This window comes from Lacerta agilis, chromosome 10, assembly GCF_009819535.1.
Source record: "Lacerta agilis isolate rLacAgi1 chromosome 10, rLacAgi1.pri, whole genome shotgun sequence".
NCBI classification, from domain to species: domain Eukaryota; kingdom Metazoa; phylum Chordata; class Lepidosauria; order Squamata; family Lacertidae; genus Lacerta; species Lacerta agilis.
This window is the reverse complement of record NC_046321.1, coordinates 9899202-9924611: the sequence shown is the minus strand read 5'-3', so window position 1 is coordinate 9924611 and position 25410 is coordinate 9899202. Positions and strand designations below refer to the sequence as shown.

The following is a 25410-nucleotide window of genomic DNA, read 5'->3' as shown; positions in this document are numbered from 1 at the left end:
CTTCATGGCGTCTGTTAAATTGTTAGATGTTCCTGAGGTGAGAGGAGAAAGGGATCTTGGACTGCTGCTTTGAGCAATTGCTTTACCTTATTCACTATGATGTGAAATATTTGATCCACATTCCTTATTAAATCAGGTTAAATGTCTTGAGGCATCCAAGAGGGCTTTGTATTAATGACACCACTATCTGGAACGTCTTCCCAAATGCAGCTGGTGTCCATCTAACCTGTTTCACCATCAAATAAATACTTTTTTAATCAAGGAAGGCATTTCTGAGCCGTTGGATCTTATTACTTAATGCTGCTGCTTAAATTTTACTCTGAAAATTACTTTAAGATTTATGTCTTTGGCTATATCTTCTTCTTTTTTAGTACGGTTGCTGGTCTGATTAATTGATTACTTTGATGGTGATTCAAGTATCTTGAAACTAGAGAATGAGACAAATAGATTTTACAAATAAGCAATCTTTTTGTGGAAATGTGTGTTGGGTGGAATAATAGTCTTCAGTATTGTCCTATATATGTAAAAAATAATTTTGTAAGTTTTCCATTCAGTCACCCACAGACATATTCAAATATATACACATCTATGTGAAATAGTACACGTCATTGTTATAGTATTGCTGCAGTTAGAACCAAAATCACGAAGCTCCCAACACCCTCCAGGTTAAAATTATCTTGCTTTTATATATCTTAGAACAAGGAGCGTTATCCAGTCTTGGGTCCCCAGATGTTGCTGGATTGCAGCCTCCTCCACAGCCAGCTTGACCAGTCGCTGCCAGGGATGGAGGGAGTTGTCCAACAATATCTGGGGACTAAAAAGTGGGGGAAACCACTTAAGCATCCATTGATTCAGTAGGTCTGTTGGGAATGCACATCTATTTAAATCAGGGGTGGGTATTCACAGACCTGGAAGCCAAATGTTGATCTCCAGGACTCTCTTAGGTCACATCCTCTCACTATCCTCACTCTGCACCCCACTTGAGTGCTTTTACCTGCCTGAAATGTGTTATTGAACTGTGGTGCTGCCGTTTTCTTTCTTGCCTGGATAAAGTGTGTGTGTGTGTGTGTGTGTGTGTGAGTGAGAGAGAGAGAGAGAGAGAATGAGAGAGAGAGAGAGAGACAGACAGACTTTCATGTGCACATTACTGTGCACAGAGGTGAGTGTTGCATCTGTTGCTTAACCTACTTTTGTTTCTGGCTCCACACACCACTGGCATGTGCCCCACCCTCTCTCGAAGGTTGCCCACAATGGAATGCCGCCTTTGGACTGAAAAGGGTTCCCTACTCTGAATTTAAGCCCTACTTGGGAAACAGCCCTATTTTCTTTTATTGTGCTGTCGTCGTACTCATTTAATGCAATGTGTGCAGTTTTTCTCTGAACTTTACAATTAGGACTCTTGTTAAGTCTACATCATACTTAGAATTGATGGAGTCACAGAATTGTAGAGTTGGAGGGGACCCCAAGGGTCATCTAGTTAAACCCCCCCTGCAATGCAGGAATCATTAGGAGACCGCTCACCAAGCTACAATTCTCAGCACCCGTAGCAAATTACAGTTTCCAGGATTCTTTGAGAGAAGCCATGGCTGTCCAAGTGGCATAGGAATACTTTAAATATACGGAGTGGATGTGAGCATAGAAGAAGTTGCTTCATTTAAAAGGTCCAGGAGCAGAGCTTAAGTTGATTAGCTCCCTCTTGCTCCTGCCAAGTATGTAACTGTCAAGAGAGAAAGGGGGAGTCCCATCAGTGTGGGAAAAAGAAGCAAGTCTCACAGTGCAGAAGCATGTATGCAGGCTTCTGCTAAACTTGTTGAACTACAGGTAGGATTTCCTATCTGATGACCTACCATATTTTTTGCTCCATAGGGTGCACCGGACCATAGGGCACACCTTGTTTTTAGAGGAGGAAACAAGGGGGGAAAAAGTCTGGTTTTCCTCCTCTAAAAGCCCTGATTTTTTTGAGGATCAGCTCAAATTTGTGCAGCTTTTTTTGCAAAGGGAAAAGCCCTGTTTTTTTGAGGAGCAGCTCAAAGTTTTGAAGCTTTTTTTTGCAAAGGGAAAAGCCCTGTTTTTTGAGGATCACCTCAGATTTGTGCGGCTTTTTTTGCAAAGGGGGAAAAGCAAAGTTTCTTTTTCAAAGGGGGAAAGGCAAAGAGGAAAAGCCCCATTTTTATGGTGTTCAACTCACATTTCTGCAGCTTCTTAAGGAAAGGGAGCCTTTCTACAGTTTCCAGAAAGATAATCTAATCAGCCAGTCACATGTCACTGGGGAAACAAACAACCTCCCTCTGCAGCACATTCAACAATGGAGGCCTGGACAAGGGGGCGGGGCTGAAAGGGAGCCAGGGACTCTTATCTCTCTCCCAATCTCTTGCTGATCAGCTGCTGAGCGGGGTCCTTTCAACACCCCCTTTTCTCTTTGAAAAAAAAAAAAAAAGCACAATCTGCTTTTGGCCCCTGGGCAATTCAGCGCCAGGGACCACCATTCGCTCCATAAGACGCACAGATATTTCCCCTTACTTTTTAGGAGGAAAAAATGCATCTTATGGAGCAAAAAAATACGGAATATAGAATGTTGGCAGCATTCAGAATTAGCCAGGTGCCAGGCACATTTTGCACCCGGCTATCGGCCACTTGCGACCAAGTGAGGATGCCTGGTTGCCAGGATGGTGCCTGATGTCTCCACCATCTGGCTGGCTGGTGCCTAGCAGCGGGTTTTGTGTTGCTGTGCTATGGCACGAGTCAGATTTTAGCCAGAGCTGTCAATATACACAATTCATTTTCAGCTTTGTAAAGTTGTAAAAGAAGAAGAAGAAGAAGAAGTGGTGGGTGGGGGCACCTAAACCTTTTGTTAGTGTGCCTGTAACCTAGGTTTAAGGGGCTGTATGGTGAATAGCTTTTAAATTTCAGTTTCTGACACTGGGTGTTGGATATGGGAGAATTTCCATGGCTGCAACCTCTTGCGTTTGTCATCTTTGAGATCTACACATGAACTTAATTTTCACAGTTGTCCCCTCTCAACCTGGGCTGATATGTACAAGATGGAAAAAGAAACAGAGATGCGGATATTCCAGAAAAATAGATGCCAGAAAATTTCTCACTGATTCCAATAACCTGGAAAATATATGATCAGACTACTTCTGCCAGGAATATAGGAAGCCTGAGCCCTCAGTTCCAGGGAGCCCACTAAGCTGAATCCCACCCTGAGACTAGAAGGTTCCTGGTTCAAGCTCCCGAGTCCCTGACACCCAGGGTATCCTTTGGGAAAGACATTACTTGCATTCAGATCTCCCCTCTCTCTCATTTCTTTCCTTCATTTTGAACATAAATGGAAATACTTCACGAAATGAAGCCGACCCCAGAAAAAGTGACGTGAGCTTTCCACTTCCTGAGGAACAAGGAGTGAAACTGCTGACTGGCCCTAGGCATGTTTTGTTTCCGCCTCTTTCCCTCACCCCATCATTTTCTAAAGCAATTTTCAGCAGGAGTTTCCTCCAGCTGCAACAATCAACTTGTTTCGCTGTAATCAGCCCAGTTAGCCTTGTGACGCGTTAAGTAAATAGAGTTTTAGGTGACAAGATGAATAGTTATTACTTTGGAATCAACACTTTGAGCAGCAGCATAACGACAAGTAAGATGCAACACAGTCTGCTTTAGCAAAGCATAGTAATGATTTCTTTCTGCATGCTAGAAGGTTATGAAATGAATGGAGAGCTTTTCACCTTGAGAAGAATAGAACCTTTGATAAATTTAACGCTTGCCTATTTGATAGCACGTCCGATTGTCAACGTAATCTTAACCATGCACAGGTTAGCTTTAGCAGTTAATGTAGGATGAATAGCAGATAATTGCCTGATTTTGTTGCTTATTACGTGGTGTGTGCCTTTAACTTTTGGCACATTCTGGAATGTACCAAGTAATTGTGGTGTAGCTGCTGATGTATTAGATTTGGCCCTGGGAGAGTTCTTGGTCCAAGTCTCCTTTCCAAAGAAGCTCATTGGTTAGGCTTTGGCAAGTCACTAATGTTCAGTTTAATCTCCTTTGCAAGGCTATTTTGAGTATAAAATGGGACAACTCGCATATGGTGCTCTGAGGTTCCTGGAGGAAAGAGTAGGATATGGTAATCAGCTCGTTTGTTTAACAGATAAGACTCCTTCACAGCTACACACAACCGGCCCCTAGAACCACAGTGGCCTGCTGCCAAATCCCATTGCCACAGGGACCATGCCTTTTTGCTTCTAGGGAAATGAGAGCCAAGTGATAACTCTTCAGAGAGCCAGGCTTGGCCCAATGGCCTCTAGTTGCTGTCCGCTGGTGTATAGTTTTCACCTGGGGTGGTGGTGGTGGTGGTCAAATCTGATTTATCTTTTCCTTCACTCACTTATTAGGATTGGTACTGCGATGCTTTGCCTGATGCCTCGTAATCCCTCTCGATCTGAGGTCAACTCACCTGACATTTCAGCTTCCCTGTTGAGTCAAGCCATTATTTCTGTTGCTTGCTCTTACTCGCCCCTGCTACTTTTTCTTGACATGACCAGTTTTTCTCTAGCAGCATGTTCCGTGTTCACTGAGTAATCCTGAGGGGGAAAGCAAAGCAATAGTAGGCTAATATCTTTTAGCTGTTCAAATACTTTCCAATCGTCACACTTTCTGAACCTGGACTGGTTTGTGTTGCAATTCTCGGGAGCAGTAATGTCTCAATATAGGTAGTAGTTAAGCTACTATCACAGTAAGCTCACCCTACCAATAACCAGGAGAAAATAAAAGTTAATAAAAGTTAAAACACATGCTTATTTTTATGTATGTTTTTGTGTGTGTAAACAAATAAATGTGAGGATACAGTTGTATATGCACATATGCATATACCCCCACCCCAGCTTGTGCAGAAGTAAAGTTGGCTAAAATGAGAGAAGCCAACTGGTCCTTTCAACCCTCCTGTGCAGTTCCTTCTATGCATCAGTTGGGTTGAGAGGAATCATTGCATATTAGCCATAGAATCGTCTTTGCAGAGGATTCTGGGACATGATCTCTGGTCACGCAGAGCACTGACCAGGCTTGCTGCGTCCTACTACAAATCCAGAGGGTTTTCTAGTGTGTTTAGCTGTCATGAGTGCACACAGGGGAGCACAGGATGGCATGTAATGGAAATGTCTCTTTGTACAGCTTGCCTATCTTTACCATGTTTTTCGCTGAGGATTTGTGCCACTTTGTGCCACTGTGCTCTTTCTTACTCCAAGGCGGTCAGTTTGTTCTGTGTTGTATAATGTATATGTAGCTTTAATGGCATGATTTCCCAGTTTAGGGTTTGCAGGTTGGAAGTTACAAGTGAGGGCCTGGGGAACTTTGGGAGGAAAAGGAGATTTATTCCTCTTACTCTGCTTCCCTTCTCTGTTTTGCATGCTTCGGTATGAGTTTACAAATGGAATATTGACTCTTCCTCCAGTAGCGTATATTGAACATTAATATTTTCAGCGTGTTGTAGTGATTGAAAATAGTTTTCTGTTCTTCCTTGTGTTTTGAAAAGGTTGGGTTCATTAAACTGCTGGTACCTTTGAAACATATTGTACTTTTTAATAGTCTTTTGAGACCCATATATTATCCCTTTATATTTACAAGACTGTAATATATAAAACACTATCCTTATTGGAGTCATTATCAAATGCATCTTGTTGACCCCCCACCCCCCCGTGACTGCAGCATCAGATTTGTAAAAGATACTTTTCTGAGTCTAGAAAGGCTAGAACTGAGTAGTTGTTGTTCATGATTTTGTTAGGGTTTTGCCAATAGGGCTAGGAAAATATACTTTGAGATGTGATTATATAAAATTGTCAGTTAAAATACACGGCATTCAAAGCCACAATTTTATTTTTAGCATTGTTGCGTTACATTTTTGAAACTTCACTTTTTTGCTTTCCAGTAGAACTTGCTTCTTTCGAAAGGATCACTGTAACCTATTCTTGCATGTTTATTTTATCTTTTTCCAGGTTCTGATGCTGAGCAGGATGCTGCTATCAAACTTGCCAAAGAACGAGCTGATATAGTTGCCAAGTATGACAGAGTAAGTTTCTGTACTTGTTAAGGCATCCTTGCAAATTGCTATTTTCTGCTCTCCTGAGGCAAAGACCAATTGCTACAGGTGAGAGCAGACAGCTGGCAAATAAAGATGCCTGCCCCTTTCTTCCTGTCCTCGTGTGCCATTCTTGGAGAAACATGGTGATGCCAGACTATGTTTTTTTTACAAGGAGAGAGGAGGAGCAAAGATTCACTCCAATTCCACATTGGAAACAGTGCTTAAATTGGGTCCTTCTCCTTTCTATGTTGCAAGAGAAATGGCATGGGGAGGGAATACTTAGTGCTTCAAAAGAACATAGGAATTGCTTTGCTGGGTCAGACAACTAATATTATGTCTCCAATCATGCCCAGGCAAATGCCTTTGGGAAACTCATAAGTGGAGAGTCTTATGTTAGTTGCTGACATTGTCTGGTAGTTGGAGATCCAGTTTCTCTGAACCTGCATGTTCAGCTTAGCTAATATGAGAAACTTGCGCTGTTGCTTTTTAATGATCTGTTTTTAGCTGAGCATGATAGGCATCGTTTTTACTGGAGAAATGGTAGGAGCAATTGTAGTAGTGGTAGTTTATGATGCTTAAACATTAGAACAATTGTAATGCAGACACATGGGAACAGCATAGACATGGCTGCTATCCAGAGAGCGATGTCACACAAGACTGAATATATGCACTGGGGTTATTTATGTACTCCTCTTATAAAAACAGGAAGCAAAAAACAAACAAACAAACAAAAACCCATTGCCCACATGGACCCCTGCCCCACTTCTCTGGATGATAGCTGTGTGTGTAGTACAAGGGTCAGCAAACTTTTTCAGCAGGGGGCTGGTCCACTGTCCCTCAGACCTTGTGGGGGGCTGGACTATATATATATATATTTTTTGGGGGGGGAAGAAAAAAAGAACAAATTCCTATGCCCCACAAATAATCCAGAGATGCATTTTAAGCTCACATTCTACTCATGTAAAAACACCAGGTAGGCCCCACAAATAACCCAGAGATGCATTTAAAATAAAAGGACATATTCTACTCACGTAAAAACACACTGATTCCCAGACAGTCTTTTGGCCGGATTTAGAAGGCGATTGGGCCGGATCTGGCCCCCAGGCCTTAGTTTGCCTACCCATGGTGTAGATCCCTGCAAGGTTTTGGTAGATTGTGGTTGATCTCTGGCTCCCTCGCCCTGTTCTCCATTGTTGCATGAGCACTGGAATGCTGTTGTTTTTATCCATAGCGATCTTTTTTGTGAGTGATTTTACCCCTTTGTCCCTTGCCTTTAACCCCCCAACCCCAAAACAGAACTCCTCTCCCCAAAAAGCTCCTCCCTAAAAAAAGCTGAATAACTTTGAGCTGAACACCACCAAAAACGGGGGTAGATCACTGCCAGTTTTTAATTCTGAAAGTAGATTGCAGTCTCTTGAGAGTAGGCCACCCCTGGTGTAGTACATTAGAAATAAGGAATTTGCTCCCAGTTGCAAACTTCAAATCAGTCCCTTGCTTCCAATATGTTGTACCATAAAAGTAATGAATGAATTCTTGTCTGTCTTTGTTGTGTGTTTTTCTGTAGGGCCGTGAAGGTGTGCAGATTGAGCCTTGGGAAGATGCAGACTACCACCTTTACAAAGTTACTGACAGATTTGGTTTCCTGCAGTAAGTTCCATAGCTTGGCAAGGGAATTACATTAAAAGTTTGTTGTCTGCATTTTTTAAAATGTTTTTCACTTTTATAAGCCTGTTTGGTCAAAGTATTGACTGCTTCAAGTAGAATTGCTTTGCGAATAGTATTCCATTTGGTGAATAAAATTTAAATGGTCTTGCACAGTATTCTCTGGTTATTTATATTCTCCACTTTTCTTACTCTGATTTGAAATTGATCCATACTTGGTAATGGAAAAGTATGGGCAGTCACCTTTCCTGTGTATAATAGTAGCAGGGAGAAGCTTTGTGCAGCAAAAATCAGGTCATGCTCGATACTTTCTGTAAGAACTAAAAGAATAATTCTTCAGGGGACTCTACAGAGGATGCTTCTACAGAGTGTGCAAATGATGTTCCTTGTTCTCCAATAGAAAATAGTTTTATTTCTTAAGATATATGTCACAAACATATTTATTGTAGCTAAATTTATTTGCAACAATCATGGGGCACAACAGAGGAAAAGTGAAAAACACCATCCCTTTGCTACCCAACATCAATTACAGATGTAAGTTTTCCAGTTGCCTAACACCTATTAAGAAATTCTGGCTGACATACTCCCCCATTCTCTTCTCTGTCTTTGAAGATGTTTTGTGCATTATGATACTGAAAACCAGGGTGGATTTGATTTAAATCAAACTGATTTAAATCACCAGTCAGTAAGGCTCTGGGTGGATTTAAAATAAAAAAAATCTGATTTATTTGAATTAAGTTGGATTTTTTTTTTATTTAAATCCACCCAGAGCCTTACTGACTGGTGATTTAAATCAGTTTGATTTACATCAAATCCACCCTGCTTAAAACCATAGTCTGCTTTTCAGACTTCAGTTAAAAAGATACATCCAACTGAATAAATAAATGAAATTCAGATATAAAAACATTGTTGGAATTAAAGGGAAAAGTTAAATTGAAAAGTAAAAGGAGAGCAACATAACACTTGTTCATCTCCATTCAGCAAGGTAAAGCCAGTGGCTGCTGCTGATGTCAATGTATAACAGATTGCAGATGTGCATCGCTGAACTAGATGGATGCACTTGATGGATATGCCTTTCCCCATCCAGGACCAGGTCTTGCAAACAATGGAGTGCAACTAGAACTGAGGCTTTTGACTAAAAATAGTTGCTGATCAGCTCAGGCCTCTGGTGACCCTTAATCTGACTTTAGTGGTAGCCTGGGCAGGGTTCACAATGGTTTAGGTTAGCACTCTATTTTAGCTCCCAACAAGAGTACAGGTTTTCCCTTCACTTTAAGAAGAGGTCATGTTATCTAAAACTTGGACCATGCTTTTGAAATCTAGAATTTATATGCAGGTGGTAACTCTAGTAAATAAGGAGGCAAGTCTTCAATCAAACAATTTCTATAACAAACATTGATGATAGTTTAGACATCTTCTGAAAGTTCTCATCCTAATAGCCATTGTTTGAAACCTTAACATTGTTAAATTTTCTTTAATGGTTAAGACAACTTGGAGAGAGGATTCTCTAGGTTGGCCAAGTGTTTATGAATCTACATTAAGATAGCTGCTGTGTTCATGCTTGTGTGTTTGAGTATGGTTTCATTTAGTCCAGTACTGTCTATTGTAACTGGAAGCAGCTCTTCAAGGTTTCAAGCATGGCTCTCTACTAACTCTGTTACCTGCAATCCTGTTCACTTTAAACGCCACAGATTGAATCTGGGAGCGGTATCCAGTTAATAGTTATGCTAGCCAAATGACTTCCAGCTGCACAGTGTAACTTCTCTGCCCTCTCCTGCCCCTGCACACATCCTCAGCCTGTATTGGGGGGTTGGAGAAACCCCCAGAGCAGATTTAGGAGACGTGTGGGGTGGACCACCGGGAGAAAAGAGGGAATGGAATTTGCATTGCACACCTAAAAGCCCTTATGCTAGTGTAACTCCTTAGTTGGCTACTTCCCTGAGTTCCTATATAGGGCTGGGCAATATTTGGTTTTCAATATGGGCTTGTTATGGACTTGAAACCAGTTTTGGATGATATATCGCCCTAACACACATCATAATTCGCGATAAATTGCCAAGTCAAAAACTATGAAACTGATTATCACGATAAGGACTTCAAACCGGTTTGGGACGATATATCAATATATATCCTATATGTGCAAAGCATGTGCTCTGCTGCTTTGCTATGCCCCGTCCCCACTGTGGTTGAATGTATAACTGCCACGTTTGCCTGAACAATGTAGTGGTGCACTACTGTGCAGCGGCTTTACTTTACAAGTTGGCGTTGAGGAGTCCTTTCGTTAACCATTTCCCCAAGGGAAATTCATAAGTAGAACATTTACGCAGAATTTCCATAGAGCTACCAATATTGTGCTACTTAGTGCACATGAGAATGGCATATGTCCAGAAAATCTATTTGCGTGGGCACAAAAAGTTCCAATTGTATATGTGTGTTTGCTTGTACATCTTTCATCAAGAAACAGTACTGTACCTGGAGCACTTGTATTTGATTGAGGCCAGGTAATGCTTATCCAGTTAGCTAGGTTGTATGAGAGTTCACTTTCATATGTACCTTACTGTTAAAACAACCAGTCTGCCATAAACATATGGTGACTTGGGATCTCTTACCAAAGCAGTAAGGATGGAATTGCTCTGCAGGATCCCATGTAAGGGCTGTGCCTGACAACCATCAGAGGGGAGATGCACGCATGAGACCTAAATGTGGCGAGAAAAGCTCAAGGCCCTCTTGCTTCTTCCCACACCACTTCAGCACAACATTCAAAACACCCACACTTAACTAGCATATACATGTAATTAAGCAAGTGTTCAGAGTTGAAGACCAAGGCTGAAATGTAGGAAGCGGCTCGGGCACAAGCTCAGTAATTGCATAGTATTGTCTGTATATTTATCCTTATCTCCTTGGAAACTCATTCGAAACTGCAGGACCTCTGCTTAGTGATTTGGTTTCTCAAGCATATAAGTACTGCAGGAACCTTTGCTTGTGTCTTGAGGGCATGGCCGCACCAGCTCTACTCAGTTGTTGCTCCCTATACTGTATTCCCTTCACTGTGTTGATATCTTGCTTTCTGCACCTGCCTCAGCATCCCCCAGGTGTGTTTGTGCTGTCACATCTCAAGTAAATAAATTATTTTTATTTATTAAATTTGTTTACCGCCCTTCACCCGAAGATCACAGGGCAGATGACAACAGAAAAATACAAAATGTGAATGCAAAATACCTAATAAACAAAATAACCCCTCTCCCACCAACACATTTAAATAACCAGAAAATGTTCAGTCAGCCAAAGGCCTGGTTATAGAGACATGTTTTTGCCTGGCACCTAAAGATAGGTAACAAAGGCACCAGGCGAGCCTCCCTGGGAAGAGCATCCCACAAATGGGGAGCCACAGCAGAAAAGGCCTGTTTTTGTGCTGCCACCATCCAGACCTCTTGTGGAGGAGACACCCAAAGAAGGGCCTCAGAAGATGATTGCAGGGTCCATGTTGGTTCATATGGGGAGAGGCGGTCCTTTGAGGCATTGCAGTCCTGAGCTATTTAAGGCTTTATAGGTCAAAACCAGGACTTTGAATTGAGCCTGGAAACTAATTGGCATCCAGTGCAGTTGGGCCAGAATTGGCATCACATGCTCAAACAGTTTTTGCTGCGTCTTACCATTTGCATACTCAAATGGCAGCAGGCTGTTTGGATTCCATAAGAAATCCCAACAAGTCATTTGGCACACTATTGTGGCTATTCTTGAGTGAGTAAATAAATGTGTTTGAGAAGAAGCAAGACAATATACTGCTTGAAGGTTCGAAGCGGCATATCTTGAAGGATGGGTGCATTGCTGTTGCTGGGAAGTCAAGGCCTCATTAAGGGGGTACTGCATAAGGATGTATGGATTTTCGGCAAATGTACTTTTTATGTCTGAAAAGGTTTTGCTGCTTGTGTTCTGTGTGGATGCCCAGCAGTTGCATATATTGCTGTGATGTACAGTTGTTGGAAACCACTGTTGCCCACGAGGCCCTGAGTACTGCAACACTTTCATATTGGCTGCTTAGCCCTTTAAAACATTGTAAGCCCATCATGTTATCTTACTATCCTATGCAGGCATGTCCAACAGGTAGATTGCTGGGCATCTGTGGTAGATCAAGTGACGCTTAGTGACTCCCCCCTCCCAATAAAACTTTGGCTCCCCTAAAAAAGCTCAACAATTTTGCCTGTCAAAAACAATGGGTAGATCACAGTCAGTATTTTTATAATGTGAGTAGATCACAGTCTCTTGGGTATTGGACGTGCCTGTCCTATAGCAATCTGGGAAGGTGTATCAGGATTGCTATCTCAGTATTGCAGATGGGGGCAGGTGGGGGGGGGATAGAGTGAGTAAATGAAGACCAGTCTACTGAGTCTATGGCTTCGGTTGGGCAGCCTATCAAATATTTCCAGTTGTTGTTGGAATCCCATCTGTCTCAAGAGACAATGGGATGCGCCTCCAGGAGTGAAGTCAAACGGCTGGACAATCACAGCACCTGCTTTCACTGCAGAGACCAGTAGCTTCTACCTGCTGCCTCCCACACTGTTTTTCCTGTGTTTGCAGCACCAAAGTGACCTCTTGGGGGCACAAGCCTGGCAAGTGTGTATGGAGGTCCTGGGCTGCCCAGACGACAAGACCTTTTGGCCTCAATGGTGTGGTCCAAAGGAAAGGAAAGCAATACATCTGGCTCCAGCTTGGCTGCTTATCATTCGACCCTGGTGAAATATTGCCAAAATCACAGTATCTTATTCCATGATGTCAGGACTGGGCAAACATTTGTGCGCTGAATTTGGTAGGGGTGTAGGTGGAGCCACAGCAGCCGAAGGGTGGAGCCAGAGGCAAAATTGTTTTGCATTTAACTAATGTGCATTAAAGAACTCCTGCTTCAGTTTTCACCATGGAAACCACAGAATTCCCAGTCCCACGCAGATGTACTCAGAAGAAGGGTTAGTGGAATTCATTAAGTTGGTCAACATTTTTCTTTTCTTTTTAGTTCAACAGACAAAAGCAGCTATTCTGGAAATCAAGTGAAAGTAGTTAAATTCTGACTTTAGCTGTAATTGTCTGTCTGGGTGAGAGCGAACACTAATACTCAGGGAAGACCCACTGATTATCAATGGTCTTAAAACTTAAAACTCTTGATCTGAAGGAGTCAGGAATCAGTAACTGCATATCTCAGAGCATATTTGTATGTCCTGCACAATGTTTGGGGAATGCAGACTGCAGTTGGAAAGACTTGTTTTAGTCCTTTTCAGTGGAGCGAACTTAAATACCACTGTGGAACTCCACTTCCGAAAATGGTTGTAGTCATCTACTCTGTGCGAACATTTTTTACTTGCAAAGTTTTAGAATCTAATATGTTTCATTGTCGCTAGTTGTTGTAACTAACTGGCCTCTGGAATATTATCAATTATTAAAATTCAATTTTATGGTAATGCTGCATTTGAACGTGCTGGTTGGGGACTGGCAAAAGAACAAAATTTACTTGTGTTCTAATTTTAAAATGAACCTGTGGAATATATTGCTACAGATAGGGCTCTTAAGCGAATCAGATGTATTTGCTATAAAAATGCAGAAATCCATTATGTTAATTAAGTATGTCACAGTTGCAAAGTTAAGCACCCGTAAGTAAAACAAAAACAACCCACTTCCCACCAAAATTAGGTATGGGAAAGCCTTATGTAATACTCTGTTTAATGGTCTTTCTGCTAGAATTTTGCATTACTCAAATTATTTTATGCTCAAATTAGTTGAATTCTCAGAGCAGTTAGTAGAAAACATATCCCAGCTTTCAAAGAAAACTACATGGGCTGCATTTTCCCATGCTTTGAGATTTGGCTGATGTTGCTTCTTTAAAACCTGTGTGTGGTCCAATAATAGAGATGCGTGCATGGGCAAATGTATTGTGGAGAAGGCTTGTGGCTTACCCAAATGCAGCGGATAGATGATGCACAAGTTCTATTTCTGTCACGTTGTCCTTCAGAAGCTTCTATATTTTCAGCAGCTGAATGTTTAGTGGGTGACTAGTTTTCTATTTCTATGGTCTGAAGCTCAACATCAAAAAAACTAAGATCATGGCCACTGGTCCCATCACCTCCTGGCAAATAGAAGGGGAAGAAATGGAGGCAGTGAGAGATTTCACTTTCTTGGGTTCCATGATCACTGCAGATGGTGACAGCAGTCACGAAATTAGAAGACGCCTGCTTTTTGGGAGAAAAGCAATGAAAAACCTAGACAGCATCTTAAAAAGCAAAGACATCACCTTGCCGACAAAGGTCCGTATAGTTAAAGCTATGGTCTTCCCAGTAGTAATGTACGGAAGTGAGAGCTGGACCACCAAGAAGGCTGATCGCCGAAGAATTGATGCTTTTGAATTATGGTGCTGGAGGAGACTCTTGAGAGTCCCATGGACTGCAAGAAGATCAAACCTATCCATTCTTAAGGAAATCAGCCCTGAATGCTCACTAGAAGGACAGATCCTGAAGTTGAGGCTCCAGTACTTTGGCCACCTCATGAGAAGAGAAGACTCCCTAGAAAAGATCCTGATGGGAAAGATGGAGGGCACAAGGAGAAGGGGACGACAGAGGATGAGATGGTTGGACAGTGTTCTCGAAGCTACTAACATGAGTTTGGCCAAACTGCGAGAGGCAGTGAAGGATAGGCGTGCCTGGCGTGCTCTGGTCCATGGGGTCACGAAGAGTCGGACACGACTGAACGACTGAACAACAACAACAGTTTTCTACTGCTACTACCGTACTTAGTGGGGTTCAGGGCATGTCTAAAGGGCTGTGGTACCCTGTGGTGTTTCTGCCTGTGAGAATGAACCAATTAAATTTGGGGGGGGGGGCAAAGTTTGATTTCTCCCATCTCCCAAGTTAGCTGCCTGTAACTTGCAAAGTGGAGATCTCTGTGCTCTCTAGGGCTGACCAGACAGCTCCAAAGCTGCAGTGTTAGGCTGCATCTCCAATAGTGCAAATTAAAAAATGGGCTGAGTATTGGATCCATGTCAGTTGCTGCTCTAAACTGGTGCAGTTGCTGTATCTGTGTCAGGGATGGGGTTGGGTGTGAGCCAGCACGGTGCCATTCCAACCTGAATAGGTTGTGTGCCAAATAATTCCTTTCTCCTTTGGAGTTGGACCTGAGACACTCAGCAATACAGAAATGGCCTTGGACCTCAATAACTTGACCTCTTACCATCTCAGGAACAGCCGGGCACGTGGAAATTGAGGCTTCTGAAACAAATAAAGATTGTAAAAGAGAAACATTGGCAAATTTACACTCAAAAGCACCAGGGCAACCTAAGAGAGACCGTGGAGCTGGATTGGGATAATTTGTGGGGTAAACAAACCTACTAAAATCGGTATCAACTCTTATACAAGAAAATACATTAAAATTATTACACTGATGGCATTTGACACCATTACGATGTAGCTATATTAATGAAACAATCTTTCCATTATGCTGGAGAGGCTGCAATAGTATATAGGCACAGCATTTCACATGTGGTGGATGTGGGAACATATAAAAACTCTTCTGGCAAAGGGTATGTACAGAAAGAAGCTGTATTACGGGTTAACAACTGGAAAGTACCCCAATTTTGGGATTATTGACATTTTTTAAAGAAGGGCAATCTGATCTTCGTTATAAAGAACTAATTATTTAGCATGCATACAAGTGGCACAGAATTGCCAAGGATTGGAACATCTGTGTATCTCTCATTGGAAACCGAATGCATGACCTATTGCTGTATCAGAACAATTAACAAAGAGATTACATGCATTGAATAATACAATTGATGTAGATGCTTTTGTTGAAATATGGGATCCATTTATGAAATACTTTTCTGATAACCCTGAAGAATGGTAGCCACCAAAATCACAGACTGGATTTGGGCAAATTTACATAGACTGATTCGTCCGGCGTGGGGTGGGGGTAGGGATAAATTGGAACTTTCTTTCTCTCCCCCCTCCCCCTGGTAATTGTTATATAGTGGAAATAAATACCACCACCACCACCACCACAACAACCTCTTCTAGACCTGAAGACAATATTTGAGGAACTTTCCCTAGAGGGCAGGATAAAGGGACCACAATAAAGTGCATTGAAATCAATGAAAAGAAATTCAGCAAAGGAGTACGTTTAACAAACAGGAACATTTCATTTCTGGCCTGGAAGAATGAAATGCACAATTTCGAAGGCTATTGTTACATCCCTTGATGATTTTGCCCATCACTCCCTATTGGAGAGTAAGTGTGGGAGGGTCCACCCCCCATGGTTTGAACAAATGTACATGCAATAACTAGGGAAGGTAGTGCCTGCTTTTTTCTTTTGGCAGACCTAATCTTCCTTCCAGTCTTATTGTCCCCCAAAGCTTTACATTATTGGTTTGTATCAACAGGCGCAGCTCCAGCAATTTTGGCAGAGCTGCTTCTCTTTTCTCAAGCCAATGATCCAAAGTATAATTTTATCTGCTAGCTTGTGAGAGTTCGTTAAAGTGCTGAACATGTTTTGAGAAGGGATTGCTAATGCACGGGATTATGGCTCTGCCTGGGGCATACATCAGGCAATAGAAATCTGTCTTCTGTGTCACGCTAAGAGGCTGGCATGTGCCCTTCTTTCTATCACACTTTATTATTTAAATGCAATACATTATAGCAGCAGGTGGGAAAATGAAAATAATGAGCCAAAGAAATAGATTTTATTCAGAACTGAAGTACATTAAATGTCTCCAAGTGAAATCATTGACTTCTCTTTTTTAATCTAACTTTATAAAGGAAAATTTTGATAAACACATCTATATGCTTTTCTGTTCCTTCTGCTTTTTGTGTGTATAATAGGCTTCAGTGGTGTAGACTTCAGTGTTCTAATCTTAATCCCATTGCTATCCTGAGATTCCAGCTATTTCCAGATAATTAATTTTTTTTAAAAATCTAAGGAGCTGATGGCCTTTGCTCAGTCCTTACCTTGTTATCTTAGGTCAATAGGTAAACCTAATTATGGGTTTCTAGCTTTATTTTAAAAAAAATCACAGTGGTTTGCAGCAGGAAAGGTAAAAGTTAAAGGACCCCTGGACAGTTAAGTCCACTCAAAGGTGACTATGGGGTTGCGGAACTCATCTCGCTTCAGGCCGAGGGAGTTGGCATTTTTCCACAGACAGCTTTCCGGGAAACATAAAACCAAACAATAAAATCATAAAAATAAAAGAAACAATTTAAAACAAAAAGAAGTTAAAAGCAAGCATCAATAGGCCCTTGTGAGGGACTCTTAATTGCCTGCACAGTCCTGGTGGAATAGAGACATTTTTACCAGGCATTTAAAAGTTAGCACATAAAGTGTAGTTATAGTAACACTTTTTCAGAATACTTTTTTAGAAAAGTAAACAGTGACCGTGACTCAAATGTTGTAATTTTAGTGCGAGCATTTAAATAGACAGAGGGGTCCTCAATAATAAGAGTTGGAATATTTTATTATTATATGGGTGGGGAGGACCTAATAGGTTTCCTGGGTTTGTGTTGGCATCAAATGCTTTATCCCTATTCATCAGGGGCATGTACTGTATATTCTGGCGTATAAGACTACTTTTTAATCCAGGAAAATCTTCTCAAAAGTCGGGGGTCGTCTTATACACCAGGTGGAGAATCTGCGGTCGAGTATATCTCAAACTCTATATTTTAACTGGAAAAGTTGGGGGTCGTCCTATACGCCCAGTCGTCTTATACGCCGGAAAATACGGTATTTGTTTTAAAATGCAGTAAACTGAACAGGCTCTTACAAAAAAAACCAATCCCAGCTAAGTCAGAGGTGTCTGTAAATCTAATACTGCATTTAATGAGCCTATATAACTTGTCACTTGACATTTGGAATTTCTGTAGTGAAAGTGGGCACCTCCAGAGTTTTTATATATTGCCTCAGTTCTGATGAGGTGGTAGGATCAGCTTTTATATTGTGTATCACCCTCCCAGAGGCACCATGTCCCGTTTCTAAGCACCTTGCTATTTCTGTAGCAAATCTTGACTATTTGTTGTTGTTGTTCAGTCGTTCAGTCGTGTCCGACTCTTCGTGACCCCATGGACCAGATCTGACTATAGTGGTGGTCAAATCCTACATTTACAGACCATGTATGATAAGGACCTATGTTTGAAGGACATTTGCGCAACACTGTCCCAAGGAATACATTTCAGCACGTGCTGGTCCCTGTATTGGTAAAAGAAGTTGGAGTTCTTATTGCCAAATACACTGTAATGAATCCAAATAAGAACTCTGGCCAAAATTTTTAACCAAAAAACATACGTTTACTCGTAAGTAATTCCAAATGTAATATCAATTCTGTAAAGAATTACAGTCTTAAACATAAAATAGTTTCATATGGAAATTTTCTTTGAAGTCTTCTAGATACAGATGTCAAGGCTTCTCAAATACGTGTCAGATGCAAGCCAGGGAGACCAGGACAGGGCCCCGTTTCGGCATGGATGCCTTCTTCAGCTTGTTTTTTATGATAGAAGTGTATGAACAATATATATGGTGTCTGTTTCTTTGATTCCTAAAAGGATATAGTGTCTTAGAAGAAGTTTTGCTGTGTTTTTCTGGCGTTTTTGCTGTGTTTTTCTGGTCCCTGTATTGGGGCAGCTGTCATTCTGAAATAAGCGTACAAAATAAGCCTGAGATATAACTTGTGGGGGAAAACTTTGCCCTTCTTTCTGATGCAGCCCTTTTGTAGCTTCGCTTGCTGGGATAAAACTCCTTAATTATGAAAAATGGCCTCCTATAATAATGGCCATGGCCATATATCTGGGTGAGTTACAGAATTGGATGTTATAAGATTTGAGCTAGCTTCTGTAATAGTCTTAACCGATGAGTAATGCAAGTGTTGCTTTTGACACATTTTTTTTTTGAAAGATGTATGAAAACCAGTACCAGCTGCCTCTGTGTGTGCAATAAATTTAAAGATCTAGCTTCATTCATCACTTCAAATCTATTCTCAGTGTGCTTCCCTCAATAAAGCACATTGTTCAGAAATTCTGGCTTTTCCCCGAAATGCCGCTTATGTGCTGGAGAAGCCTTCGTATTTGCACTGTTCTTTTTCCTACGCACAGTCATTAGAATGGTATGGTAATATTACACTTCTCTATTCGTAAGAGGCTTTATTTGCCATTAGACAAATTTTGCACTGAAACCTGTCTCATTCTACAGAACTTTGCATACTGTGAACCTGCTTTTTTTGATTATTACTATTTTTTAAATCAACTTTCTGGTCTTCATGGTGACCAACAGGTTAAATATAATAATAGCAAATGCATGCTATAAATATTTAAGCAAGGCATTGAATATGTAGGACTTCCAGCAGACAGAATTTGTACTTGGGTACTAATAGCTAGCGCTCTCTCTCTCTCGCTCTCTTTTGCAAGACTTGGAAGAACAGATGATCCACTGACTTGCTGTGACACCCTTTTGGCAATTCCTTTTATTTCCCTCCTTCAATTTCCCTTTGGAACACATATCTTTGAGGAGAGCTTTAGGGAGATGAGGTTTGCAAAATGCTTGGATTTTTAAACCATTATGTGGGTATTCTTATTTAAGCACTGTCATTATAGAGATTTGGATCCACTTCCTCCATTGCTGTGTATGCAACAATCCCTGGATTGCATGGTGTTTCTCATCTTGAAGTTCAAGCCTGATCTACACATGCGACAGAAAGCATGTGGTAGAATCATGAAGTGGCTATACTATTTGATACTGCAGGTGGGTGATATCGTTCTTGAAGGCTCTGCTGCATGTATATCCCTGTAGGAAGAAAACTAGCATAGCAGAGAGATGTTTTTGCTCAGCCCCCTACCTGCTGAGCTAGTTTTCTACTTGCAAGTAATTGTTAAAGCATTCAAAAGAGGTGTGAAATAGTTCGGCCAAATTCACCACTTCATTCCCTTGCATGTGTAGATCCAGCCAAGGAGAAATATAGAACAGATGCTATGTCTCCCATATTCCCACAATCTCCAGGTATAGATCTTGGGGAAATGAGATAGTGGCATTTGTAATGCATACAGCATCTCAATCCTTATAACAATAGGAACAGAGGGAGCTGTGCCAGACTGTTGTCCATCTGATGTCTACACTGACAGGCAGTGGCTCTCTAGGGTCTTTCCTATTCACCTTCTAGCCGATCCTTTTAACTGCAGGTGCCAGGGATTGAAGGCATGCCAAAGTCATGTTCTCTGGCAATCAGCCATTATAGTCCTAAATCCTGTAATAAAGTAGTTTATCATTCTACCCCTATTGCAGTTGGAAGATCGAGGCAGGGAAAGAGTGATTTGCCTGCCTAAGTAAAGAGATTTGTGCAGGATCAGAGAGGGTACTGGCCGGGGCCTCTTAATAATACTGCACCAGGTTTTGTCAAGGAGAGAGTGATTCCTTCCCTATTTTAGGGCCTTTGCACCTAGTGAATTCACAGCTGAGGCAAGATTTGTTGTGACACCTTCTCAGCTCAAGACTCTTAACCATGAAAGTTCACAATGTCAGGGGGAAATGGACTACATAAGTTGTCTTTGGGCTTTGTAAACTTGGTATCCTCCCTCCCTCCCTCTCTCTCTTTCGCTCATCTTCCTTTCACATCTTTCCAATATGACGAGATATGAAAGAGGGCAGCTGGCCCCCTTTACCTTTAATAGAGGAGATTTTGTGAGTGCAGCTTGTGGAGATGAGAGAATTTTTATGCGCTGAAATTATTCTGCCTCTCTTTATAAGGTAGCTCCTGGTCACTACATTTGGGCCTTTTCTTTCTCTGCTTCTGAAAGAGCACACACATATTGGTAGTGTCAATAATGTGGACTTGAGATACGATCAACACCAGCATTTCCACTATCCCTTGGGAAGACGAGTTGTCTTGGAGATAGGCCATGAAGTTGTATTCTGTTTGTGTAAGGATATGGGGCAACTTTGAACTTTCCTCCCTCCTCTTTCTGATTCCACTGTGCTTGCTGTTATGCAACCCGTGGAGTGGGCCTGCATAGTTCATAGAGGCACACACAGACTCCTGTTGCTGTATATTCATAAGCTGCACCAACAGAGTTTGATTTGTGTAGGCAGACTTTGCCTGCAAACAGCCAAAGCCTCTTGAGAGTTGTGGTTTGGGCAGGAGCACACACACACACTGCGGAGGAGAGAAGGAGGGGAATTGAAAAACACACACTTTACAAACAGGAGATGTAAAGCTTGGTATTCCCTGGCTGCAAGGATCTAAAAATTCCACTTCGCCATTGATACAACAGCGCTCTCATTGCTCTGTTCCCACTTAGCTATTGTCTAGCTTAGAAGAATATCTGAAATAAGAGGAGAGAGCACAACAGGGACAGGCATCAATAGAGCTTGTGGTCTGTGGCTCTTGTTAGAATACCAGATTCCAGCATTTGGGTGTGGGCGAAGGGATACACAGGAGGGGGGCATCTCACTCAGCTTGATTTTAGCACTGAAATAATAAACAGTTAACAACACAAACTCTTCTGTGAAGCCTTGTGGAGCTTTTCCTTTGAGTTCCGTAGTTCCAATCCCAACGTTAGAGCAGCAGGCATGTTTACCGTCTAAACAGAAAATTCCTGAAGTATGGTGGAGCTAGCCTCCAAACAACTTGAGATTTATGTTGATCGTACGCTGGAGACACATGTGGATAACTGGGATAATTGATACGTATCTGCTGTTCAGTTTGGAAATGTGCATCTCTCCACATGCTTGTCACACCCACACATCCTACATTTGAAGCATGTTTGCACCACTTGTTAAATTTGTACTACAATTCCCAGGATTCTTTGAGGGAAAGCTATGACTCCTAGCTTTCCCCCAAAGAATCCTGGGAATTGTAGTACAAATTTAACAAACAAACAATAATAGTATGTCAAGGGTGCTGACAACTCGCGGCACCCGTGAGAAACTTACAGTTCCCTGAATTCTTTACCATGACTGTTAAAATGGCATGAGAGTACAGTACTTTCAATGTCTGGTGTGGATGTGAATACTGTGTTTTCTGCAAGGAACACGGGTAAAAACATACCAGACTTGCTTTAAAATGTTAAATGGTCCTAGGAGCAACTAATCGATTGAAGAGTGTCCATGTAATACCACTGAAGGACCATAGCAATCTGTTTTCAGCAGCTGGTTAACTTGCAAGGAGCTAGCTTCTCCTGGACATATGCCAAAGGCCTCACTCAAACACATTTTGGAAGCAAATCAAAACATTTCTGCTTGGGTTAAAATTGGCAACTGCGCGTGTGCAGGATGGTGTATTTAAAAACACAAACACACACACACACACACACACACACCACACACACACACACACACACACACAGAGAGAGAGAGAGAGAGATTGGTACCCACTGAAAAACTCTGGGAGGGTGTAACTTACCAGCCCAAATACCTACCATGATGCATTTATTTTGACAAGCCAAGGGAGTTTTAAAGCATAAGGCCAATTGTGGTTGTCCTTGTTTGACCTGTGCTCACAGTCCAACACAAAGCAGTTGTAGATAGTAGTGCCGAGTTGGTCTGACCTTTTATTTTAAACCTCTGTGCACCAGATTTTAGCAGGCAGTTACTTCTTGTGAGCTTGGTGCCCCCAGGTGCAGAAGTCTCCATCCTCGGACCTGATCTGCTTTACCGTTAGAGTTTTTACTGTGGTAGAAATTACCAAGAACAAAAGACACACCTATTTCTTCGATTCTAAAGGGTGTATTGATTTGTTTTTGTTTTACTGTTTCATTGGCTTATAAACTGCACAATCCCAGCCAATGCTGAGCACTTTAAAGCCTCATTGGTTTCACTGGAAAGAAAGTTAAGCATCAGCCCTTGAGGCGACATACAGAAGAACATTTGAAATGTGCCTTTCCCCCCCTTTACATAGCATGCTTCTGTGTATTTTGCACAGAGAGGCAACTTGTCAGCCATTCATGATGTGGTACAGGAACATTACTGTGGTTGGGTGTCTCATCTCGGGTACAAAATACTTCTGGTGATATAAGCTGTGGCCCAGATTTAAAATGTATTATTTTGTGAAAGCCCCGTGATATCATTTCCTCCTCATTCTTTTAGTGGGCAAGATCAAACTTTTAAGGACCTGAGACTTGGATTCTGTTTTTAACCCGATTCTCATCTGGATATGTGCTATGTGCGTCTTAAATAGTAACTCACTTTGGAGTCGGACTGCTCTTAGCTAAAATAAGTAGAGCATCAGAGATAGCTATAAATGTAATTGCTTTCCATGTAGACAGAATTTAGTCTTTTAAGCTGCAATGGTCTTTAGTGGATGTCTAGTCATTTCATTTAATCACCCCATAGCACTTAGAATCTTGTCTTGATAATGTCAGCACTATTTAATTACCACCATAAACACCCTCCCAATACTCCTAACATAGGAAGCTGCCTTATACTGAGTCCATTTAGTTCACTATTGTCTTCACTGACTGGCAGCAGCTCTCCAAGGTTTTAGGCAGGAGCTTTTCCCATTCCTACTTGGAGGCGCTGGGGATTGAACCAAGTGCCTTCTGCACACAAAGCAGCCGCTCTACCAGAGAACTAGGGTCCTTTGCCACATTGAACAGAAACTAAGAACCTTATATAAGATGTGCAATAAAATGTGTGTTGGTAGTGGCTCCCTTGGGGACCACTGTAGCTTATTTAGCATGATATGTTTGTGGCCCATTGGTGATATGGTACAGTAGAAGCCTAATTCTGTAGTCAGAGGGCACACAATACAGCAACCGCTTGTGTCCGGTCAGTGCTTTGATGGGAGACCACAGGGAATCCTCTGTGTGCTGCTTTATTGGAAGGAAAGTGGGATATAAATGAGTAACTTGCTCTCTCTCACCCCGTCCCAAAAACCGCTCCAACCAAATCAACCAAACTTGATCAGAGGATGCTGGTTGATGTGGGAAAGCTGTGTACAATGGGTAAGACACTGTGTTGTCAGTTCTGCTAAACAATTGAGCTGGTTTTTTGTTTTGTTTTTTGAAAATTCAACATGGGAACAAGCATCCCCATGGCCACTGTATTGTGCAGACAGCACTCTCCCATTTTAAGCAATGCACCAACTGGCAATACTGAATTATTAAAATCACCGATGAAGTGGCAGTGGGAGAAATGGCGGAGTAAAATTAATACAATCCACTCCAACCCCGTAGCTTGTTCAGCTGGAATAAGAATGTGCATCTTGAGAACTTGAGCAGTGTGCGTGGTCACTGATCAGTAAGCTGTAAATTGCTATAGCGAGCATCTGAATTAATACTGGCATTCAGACCATCCTTTCCAAAAGCTTGCATATTATTTATGGTGCGCTGAGACTTGGATGTAGAGCCTCTATGCTCCTGAAAATAAAAAATTAATGGAACATTATGAGCCAGACAATTCCTGCCTTACCAATGGCCCTCCTCCTGTTAATTTTACACAGTTCGCACCACGTTGTGTCACAAGCAGAGAGCAAAAGTGAAGGAGTATAAGAACCACAATGGCTGTTTGGTGGGGAGCTCTTGTAGGTTGAAGAGCATTACATGCTACAAAAAAAATGGAGAAGGCAAGAAACCTTAAGAGTCATGAGCCAGTTTAGAGATCAGTCTATTCCTTAAAAATCATTTCACATGCTGACCCGGCCAAAAGTCACTGGCCCATTTTGGATGATTGTATGTTGGCTTAGTAAGCCCAGATAAGCACGAGACTTTTACCAGCGGCAAACGCTGTCTTCGTGCTGCTCCTTCCCTCTTCTCTTCTTGGTGCACTGCTGAAAGCTAAGAAGTCTTCAGTGAACCATAGTTGATTGTGAACTATGGTTGGCAACAACTCAGTATCTTAAACCTTGGCTTGTTCTGAACCTGGTAAACATACTTTTTCCTGGTTTGGCTGAAACAGGAAACTATGATTGATAGCAGACTTCCAAGTTTAATTGTGGCAAGTTGAGGAAGGAGGGAAGGGGCTGCATATGAATATCTCAGCTTATTTAGCCAAAATAAATAAATATAGGAGTGTGTGTGTGTGTGTGTGTGTGTGTGTGTGTGTGTGTGTCTGTGTCTGTGTGTGTGTCAAGACCCAACAGTTCTAAGCATATTACTAGGCAAGTGGCTTTCTTCACCACTCCAAGCTGCTTATAATGAAAGGCAGTCTTCTTTTTATCTTGGCTTCTGACTTTAAAAACATTTTCTGATTTTGTGTGATTTGGATGCAGATTTGTAAACTAATTTATGGGTTGTGAAATCACCCACCCAGGTGATTCGCTAGGTATTGATCTATGTTTAAAACTAATTTAACAGTCATTCCACAGCACAGAATTTGACATTGTCATTAATTTCAAGTATTGCTCAATGGGATTTTCTGAGTGCTAAAGTAAAAATAGATTTTTGGATATAGCCCAAGTAAATATTTGACTGTTTTATATGACTAATACATACTTGTCCACCCTACTTCATTTTAATCTTCACGCTATTGTAGGCCCATGAACCTTTCTGCTTTAAAGACCTTTAAAGGCCTTGTAGAATGTTATGCAGTAGAAACAGCACCACCCTATGCACAGAGTTTTATCCCCAATCAGAGGATTGTAATCAAATACATCCACTGTTCTATTATCTTACATTATTGTGGCATAATGTTTTGCAATTAGCTCCTAAGTCTTCATCTTCTGCACCATGCCTCTG

General features: G+C 41.6%; 1 protein-coding gene across 1 annotated transcript in view; it reads left to right on the top strand.

Moving 5' to 3' along the window:
• Window positions 1-25410, top strand: part of USP6NL (USP6 N-terminal like) — a 107939-nt gene that overhangs the window by 34280 nt on the left and 48249 nt on the right. Inside the window, exons 2-3 of the mRNA XM_033163202.1 lie at window positions 5985-6058; window positions 7635-7717. Coding sequence (XP_033019093.1) covers window positions 5985-6058; window positions 7635-7717 — 157 coding nt within the window. The remainder of the gene's footprint in view (window positions 1-5984; window positions 6059-7634; window positions 7718-25410) is intronic.